General features: G+C 41.3%; 1 protein-coding gene across 2 annotated transcripts in view; it reads left to right on the top strand.

Moving 5' to 3' along the window:
* ANAPC7 (anaphase promoting complex subunit 7) overlaps window positions 1–3,715 on the top strand; it is an 8,987-nt gene extending 5,272 nt beyond the window's left edge. For both annotated transcript variants that reach the window (XM_027689630.1, XM_027689631.1), the window contains 4 exons: window positions 210–406; window positions 1,138–1,362; window positions 1,777–1,927; window positions 2,801–3,715. In XM_027689630.1, the coding sequence (XP_027545431.1) occupies window positions 210–406; window positions 1,138–1,362; window positions 1,777–1,927; window positions 2,801–2,990 (763 nt within the window). In that variant the 3' untranslated portion in view covers window positions 2,991–3,715. The remainder of the gene's footprint in view (window positions 1–209; window positions 407–1,137; window positions 1,363–1,776; window positions 1,928–2,800) is intronic.
* The last annotated feature ends 3,522 nt before the right edge of the window (window positions 3,716–7,237 follow it).

Here is a 7,237-nt window from a genome sequence, read left to right as displayed (position 1 = left end):
CCTCCTTTTCCTCCTTTTCCTCCTTTTCCTCCTTTTCCTCCTTTTCCCCCTTTTGTTCCTTTTCCCCCTTTTGTTCCTTTTCCCCCTTTTGTTCCTTTTTCTCCTTTTTCTCCTCTTCCTCCTTTCCTCCTTTCCTCCCTTTCCCCCCCATGCCTGCACACAGGCACTGCAGGCAGTACATATTTACAATCCCTCTCGTCTCTCTGTAGGTGTCACAGTTTCTACAGCAAACGCTACTCCCGTGCCTTGTACTTGGGAGCCAAAGCCATCCAGCTGAACAGCAACAGTGTCCAGGCCCTGCTCCTGAAAGGAGCCGCCCTGCGGAACATGGGCCGGGTGCAGGAGGCCATCATCCACTTCCGAGAGGCCATTCGGCTGGCACCCTGCAGGCTGGACTGCTACGAGGGTCAGTGCAGGGCTGGCTCGGTGTCAAGGTTGGGGTCGTGGTTTTGGGGAGGCAAGGGAACAGCCAGGAGTTGTGTTCTCCTCTTGGCTCTCTAGTGTATCAGTTATTCTCACCCCAAAATCTGTAAAGCGGTAGAAGCGCTCAGATGAGAAACGTTAGAGGATGTCTAGAGTATCTAGAGAGTATCTTGTCTAAAGATACCAGACTCATCAATGTGAAGAATGGAACAGTGATGTCACAGTCAGGGGATTTACCAGGTCTGTGAGAGATACTAGAGAATGTATGGGCTTGTAAGAATGATTTTCACAAAAAGGGTTTTCTTGTTGTTCTTTTGTTGTTTTGTTTTGTTTATACTGGGTATAAACAGACTTGGGTGTTTTGGATCATGACATGAACTGTATGGTTAGTTCTACTGGGAGCTTTGTTTTCTTATGTTTATTTAAATATTTAAATATCTAAATCTTGTGAAGAGTCCAGGTGAAGTATTAATGTCTCATTATTGGAACTGGACAAAAATGTTAGATTAGAGTTTGGGTTTTTTTGTTTCAGTCTGTGCTCATAAATAAAAGTGGTGAAATCAGTTATCTGTAGAATGGGTATGTTAACATGTACAGAGTCCCTATCTCACTTGCAGCTGTATTTCTTTGCTGGAGTGCCAGCTGGGCAAATAACTGAGGAGGTGAGTGCAGTGCTGACTCAAAAACTGAAATGTTTCCATTTGGTGTCACCAGGTCTCATCGAGTGTTACCTGGCATCCAACAGCATCCGTGAAGCCATGGTGATGGCAAACAACGTGTACAAAACTCTGGGAGCAAATGCACAGACACTCACCCTGCTGGCAACTGTCTGCCTGGAGGACCCCGTCACACAGGAAAAAGCAAAAACCTTACTGGACAAAGCACTAACACAAAGACCTGATTACATTAAAGCTGTGGTAAAGAAAGCAGAACTTCTTAGTAAGTGCCTTTTTCCCCCGTGTTGGTTTATTTAGAGATACTCTTGTATGTGGAAGAGTGTCCTTCAGACTCATCAATGGGAAGGATGTAGCAGTGATGTTACAGCCCAGGGATTTATCAGTTCTGTCCTGAAGGAAAAAACACAGGGATTCATTGCATTCAGCAACTGATACTGCACCACACCAGCACTTAAAGCATTTGCAAACAGAATGTTTTAACTTCAGAGTAGATGTAATTGTGAGTGTAGCAGGTATTGCAACAAAAAGCCATTGTTTAGAGTTAATCTTGCAAGAAGTAGATCACTGACAGCGCTGAAGGGACAAACAGTCTGGTGTTGTGATGACTCTGTGAACACTCTGACTTTATAGATTTATCTCAGCTATTAATTAAAACTGTAGTTTTGCCTGTGAACAGGTAGAGAGCAGAAGTATGAAGATGGAATTGCTTTGCTGAGGAATGCACTGGCCAATCAGAGTGACTGTGTGCTGCACCGGATCCTGGGAGACTTCCTGGTGGCTGTCAATGAGTACCAGGAAGCAATGGACCAGTACAGCATAGCCCTGAGGTAAAGCACACCCTGAGATTGCAGTAGGTTTCTAGGAACCAATAATCAGCTTGACTAAGTAAAGAGTTGAGACACTGATTGATTAGAATGAGAATCAGAGATGGCTTTACATCACTCTCCCTTAAAACAAACAAAACTGTACAAATTACGTCCTCTTAATTAATTAGTTGGTCTTAAGGCTTTGATCTGAGAAGTGCACAATGTAGGGGCTGCATTAATACTAAACATGTCACTAGGCTTGTGATTCCTTAACTAACAAAAGGTTTAAGGCATGAAATTATTTATAGTTATTAATTAATAGTCAGGCACATTAAAATCCATTCCTTTAGTCTGGAAGGTGCTATATAAAAATGAGCTATTCAGTAAATTTAAATAGTGTGATTCAACTTAACATAACCTAAATGTTATTTTAGGATGTTACCATGTTAAATATTCCCATTTTTTGATTCAAGCAACTTCAGTGTGCCTTAAATCCAGCACATTATGTCCACTGTAAACTTGTATAGCTTAAATGGGTCAGCTGGTTTTTGCTTGGATATAATATATTTAGTCAGAGTCATTTAAATTTTTACTGCTTTGCTGCCACTTTATAATTAGTATTGTTGGAAGAGGTGACTAAGTTTTCTGGAAGAGTGGGATGTTTAGATAAGTGCATTCTTGAGGATCAAAACTGTTTTATATGGAGATTTAATACTCAGTGATACAGTCACTCTTAAGGGAAGTTGCATCAGCTACTAAAATAAGCTTCTTGATAAAGTTAAACAGGAAGTGGAGACAGCAAGATGAGATTTTGTTATTCTTCTTTACACTAAGGCCACAAATAAAGAGGAAAAAAGTTTCAAGACAATGCTTTCTTTTTGTTCCTTTCTTCAGTTTGGATCCAAACGATCAGAAGTCACTAGAAGGACTGCAGAAAATGGAAAAAGAGGAAAGTCCAACAGATGCCACCCAGGAAGAAGATGTGGATGACATGGAGGGAAGTGGAGAAGAAGGGGACTTGGAAGGCAGTGACAGTGAAGCAGCTCAGTGGGCAGATCAAGAACAGTGGTTTGGGATGCAATAAAGGTCTCACCTGCTGCTTGTTCTGGCACTTGAACACACCACTAGGGCCATTCTTCTTAGAAGAACAGAAACTATGATTTTTTTGCAGTAACAAAGGACCTTTTTTTTGATTTGTTTTTTTTTAATAGACTCTGAAACCATTTAATACTCCTGTACATCTCAGTACCACGAGGATTCTTGATGCTTCTTATTTATTAAGTATAAGGGACTAACTGCATCCACGGTTATTTGCAACTTTCATTTTGAAAAATTCCTGCTAAAACTAAAACCATCAGAATCTGAGGTGTGTAATGAGCCTGTTGGGATGAAAACAATGTCTGAGTTCTGTCCAGGGCTGTGTGTGCTTGGAGTTGTAAATACAGGGGTTTGTACTCCTTGGTGGGAAGGGTCTTACTCTCGTTTGTGTGCTCCTGTTTCGGCTCGTGCTCATGTTGAAAGTCTGGGGCAGTTGCTTGGATGTGACTGAAAGCAGCACTTTTCTCTTGCTGTGTTTGTTGAATTAATTTGTCTTTTTCCAGGGCATTACCTGTGCTGTCCAGGAGAAGTTTGGGACAATAGGCAACTTGGACTTACAGGTCATTTTTTGTAGCTGACTGATTTCTCTGTGTACAGAGTTGAGCCAATGGTGGAGAATTAAAGTGATTTCCTCAGTCCTTACTAAACCCTGTAATCACTTAAAGTCTGTACACGAGCATTTATTTTAAAATGAAGTTTAGTTTTATTTCAGGATGTTCCTAAAAGCTTTTACAGCAGTGACTCAAAGCACTTCACATTCTGTATACAGCACTGACATTTCAAATGGTATAAAAGGAATCCATCCCTCTTCCCTTGCATTACTGGAAAAATGTTAAATTATGCAAAAACCCATATTGTCCTGGTTTTTCCATGTTTATGTACTTCCTGGTTTTGTCAGGTAACACTTGAATTCATATGTTTTCCCCTCACCTTTTGAAGCAAAGTTGCTTCATGTACAAATTCTCAGCATTTCAAGGGTGAGCTGCTTTGGGTAATCTAGAAACTGTTGCAGTTCTGTGGGCTTGATGTGTGGGAGGAGGAATTACTTATTTTTCTTACTGTTCTGATTGCCTTAGTCTTTACCAAAACATGGGGTTTTTTTTATCTTTATATTGGCAATTTAATTCCTTTTGTATTTATTCTGTTACCACAGGTATGCTGGAGCACACAGACTTTTTTTAGAAAGCTAAAAAATAGTTTTGAGTATCAGTTGGAGGAAAAATGGCTGTTTGATACAACTACATGAGATGGAAAAGAAGCTTCTCCCTGTAAGGCAGATAAGGGTAAAATATCATCCCTCTGTGATGTATCAAAAATGCAAACAGAAAGAATAGGCAGATGATGGGCTGTTTTGGAAATGTTTTGGTATGTCACAGCTAACAAAAGAAGAGTCTAATAGTTTATCCTTTTAAAAAAAGAAAAGAGCTGGGTGCCTGTTCTTTCTGGAATTTCGTGGGCTTTAAACTTTCCAAAATATCAGACTGAATTCTGGTTGTTTGAAGGTGATTTGGGAAGAACAGCAAAGCATGTGCTGCTGTCCTGGGGGGTGGATGGGCATGAGCTGCTCCTGCTCTTCCATTGAGCAAATCCACCAAATGAGAGGCCTGATCCTGTTTTTCTCTTGTACCATTGCTGTGGGATGCAGTGAATAGATTTCAGCTCATCACATCTCATGACAGAAATATATATGTACAAGCAAATTCAAAGCATCTTTTAAAAAAAAAAAAAAAAGGCTTTGTTTTCTCCTCACACTCAACATTCTTCTGATTCATCTGCAGCTTTCTAGTTGTATTGCAGACCTCTACTGTGGATGAAAATGGAGTTGTTTGCAGTGTGTTTGTAGATAGTCTGATAATCTCTGCTCTTAGAACAGGCAGGAAACTAAAACTACTTCAAGATAACTGTGTTTAGGTGCAGCTTTAACAAGTCCAGGCACACCTTAGGACACCTTGAGGTGGCTGTTCAAAATAGAATTGTATCCTTGCTGCTTTGGTTTTCTGAGAACTTGGCTCTTCACTGAAAATTAAATGTCAGATCCTGCAGATAAAACCTCGGTGAGTATCTGATGTGTTGGGCTCACGTAGCTGGTGTGTAATCATTGCTAATAGTTGTACAGTAAGGGACTAAGGAATTTCAAGGTGCATTTGAGAATATGTAGATATATTTAGCACTCACTTCAGAATTCTAGAGGGATTCTTGCCTATTAATGAGCCTTCATTAGCGCTCTAATTTTAGAATGTGATCTCTGGTTTTGCAGAGATCTTGTACTCTCCAGTGCACTTCTAGTTCAGGGAATAGAACAATTAGCCCTTAATGAGCAGCTGACCTCATTCCCTCCCTTAGTCACGTGCTGTGCACCTTAGGAGAAAAGATCACAAAGCCAAAAACTGAAGTTCAGGCTGTGTCAAATCAGAGATGGAAGTGAAACAGTTTGTGAGGCAAAAAAGCTGTTGCCATCCAGTTCTAACTGTACAGTGTTGCCAATCTGGAGCTGGGTAAGGACAGAGTGCCCAAGTTTGCTTGAAATCACTGAGTTTAAGTCACAAATATAATTTAAGTTTTAATTCTTTCCTGTTTTGCAATAGGAAAGACAAGAAGTGGTGGAAAGGGACCGAATTTCTTCAAACCATAGGTTTGGGTAAGGGCTGAAAGGCTGAGTTTAGCAGAGCCTAAAAGCAGCACAAATTCAGAATGTGGCTACAAATTGCCTAAATAATGCATTTATTCACACTTTATCCTGCCATGTGCTGATAACACCTGAAATTCCAGCAGTATTTCTAATTCTGATTTCCAGATCTTGGGAATTCTAGAATTGTGAAGCAGAGATAAAGAAGGGACTGCTGGCCAATATCAATGTTTTCCGTCCATCCAACTGAGGTGCTTCTTCCTTTCCTGCTACTGCTGATTATAGAGCGATTTTTGATTAACTAGCAATTTTTTTCCCTTTCAGTAACTGTCTTCCTCATTAAGCCTCTTTGTGTGGTGATTCTTCCCTCCTTGCTTTTCAGGAGCTCAGTGATGTGTGAACTGATCCATCCACGACAGAAGCAGGGAGGATTTCTGATTCAGCAAAACTTACTCCTCCCTGCCTTAGATCAGGGGTAAGAAAATCTCAAAGGCTGTGTCAGCCACTGTACTTTCAAGTTACACAAATACACCACATCCAAATATCTTCTAGGAAAACAGATCTAAATCAGTGCAGTCTGCAGGGGTCTGAAATTCAGTGACCTTAGGTGGGCTTAAACTGAGTATAAACCTGTGATTTCAAACTAAATAACCTTAGGCAGGGCTTAAAGTTCTTGATAAGCTGTATTCAGTACTGCCCTTCAGTAAATTGGGACCGTTTTACTTAGTGCCCAGCAGAACTCAAGCACATTGCAGTTGGTTTCAGTGTAGTTTCTTCATGGAAAAGATCCAGTGTGGGCCTGAATATTTACAGGCAAAAGGAGTCCAGTTACGTGGCAGTGGCTGGAGGGGCAGCAGCAGCAGCAGCAGCAGGAGCAGCACTGCTCAGCTACTGTGGATCAGGGATTTGGAACATCTCCCAGCTGGACTCCCGGGCTGGGGGAGTTCAGGGGTTGGCAGAAATGAGCTCCTTACTTTAGCAGTTGTTCCAAGAGCTTGGGTTGATCTGGCAGCACAAAAGGGCCTGTTCCTGTGCTGGAGAGGCAGCGTGTGCTTTGCTAGAAAAAGCTGTTACGATGCCAGTTCTTTCCCTGAACTATTTAACTGTAGAAAAATGCTTCCAATTTTTATATTCCTACTTTATTTCCTTGCATTCAATGTGTGCTATGCTGTGTTACTCCTTGATGTGCAGTATGGTTGGATGGGCTGAAGCTGCTAACTTGGCTTCATCCTCTTGGAATACTAAATAGTTTTCCAGGACACTGAAGTGCAATGACATCAGCAGGGCAACATCAGCAATCAGTGGATACTCAACTTCCTTAAGCTGCTCTGTGGAAGCTGCTGTCTGTGTAATTCCTGGGATAAATGTCTGTTGGGAAGCCAGTAAAGCTGGGATCTGTGACTGAGGAGCTGCTTTACCTGGTAAAACTTGATGGGTGCTGATGGGACAGTGTAGGAGTGGGAAGGTGGTGTAACCTCAGTTTCTGCTTTCCCTGCTGAGGTTCATAGTGAAAGTGAGATGGGAGATTTGTATGGATTGATTGTCAACCTGGAATGTTGGTGTCTGTGTAACTAACACAGGGAAAGTTTGGCATTACTCTGAAAAAA

The sequence above is a fragment of the Neopelma chrysocephalum genome, unplaced genomic scaffold (genome assembly GCF_003984885.1).
Source record: "Neopelma chrysocephalum unplaced genomic scaffold, ASM398488v2 Primary Assembly neopelma1_77, whole genome shotgun sequence".
Classification (NCBI taxonomy): domain Eukaryota; kingdom Metazoa; phylum Chordata; class Aves; order Passeriformes; family Pipridae; genus Neopelma; species Neopelma chrysocephalum.
Note: the sequence above shows the minus strand (reverse complement) of the source record. Positions and strands in the feature narration are given on the sequence as shown.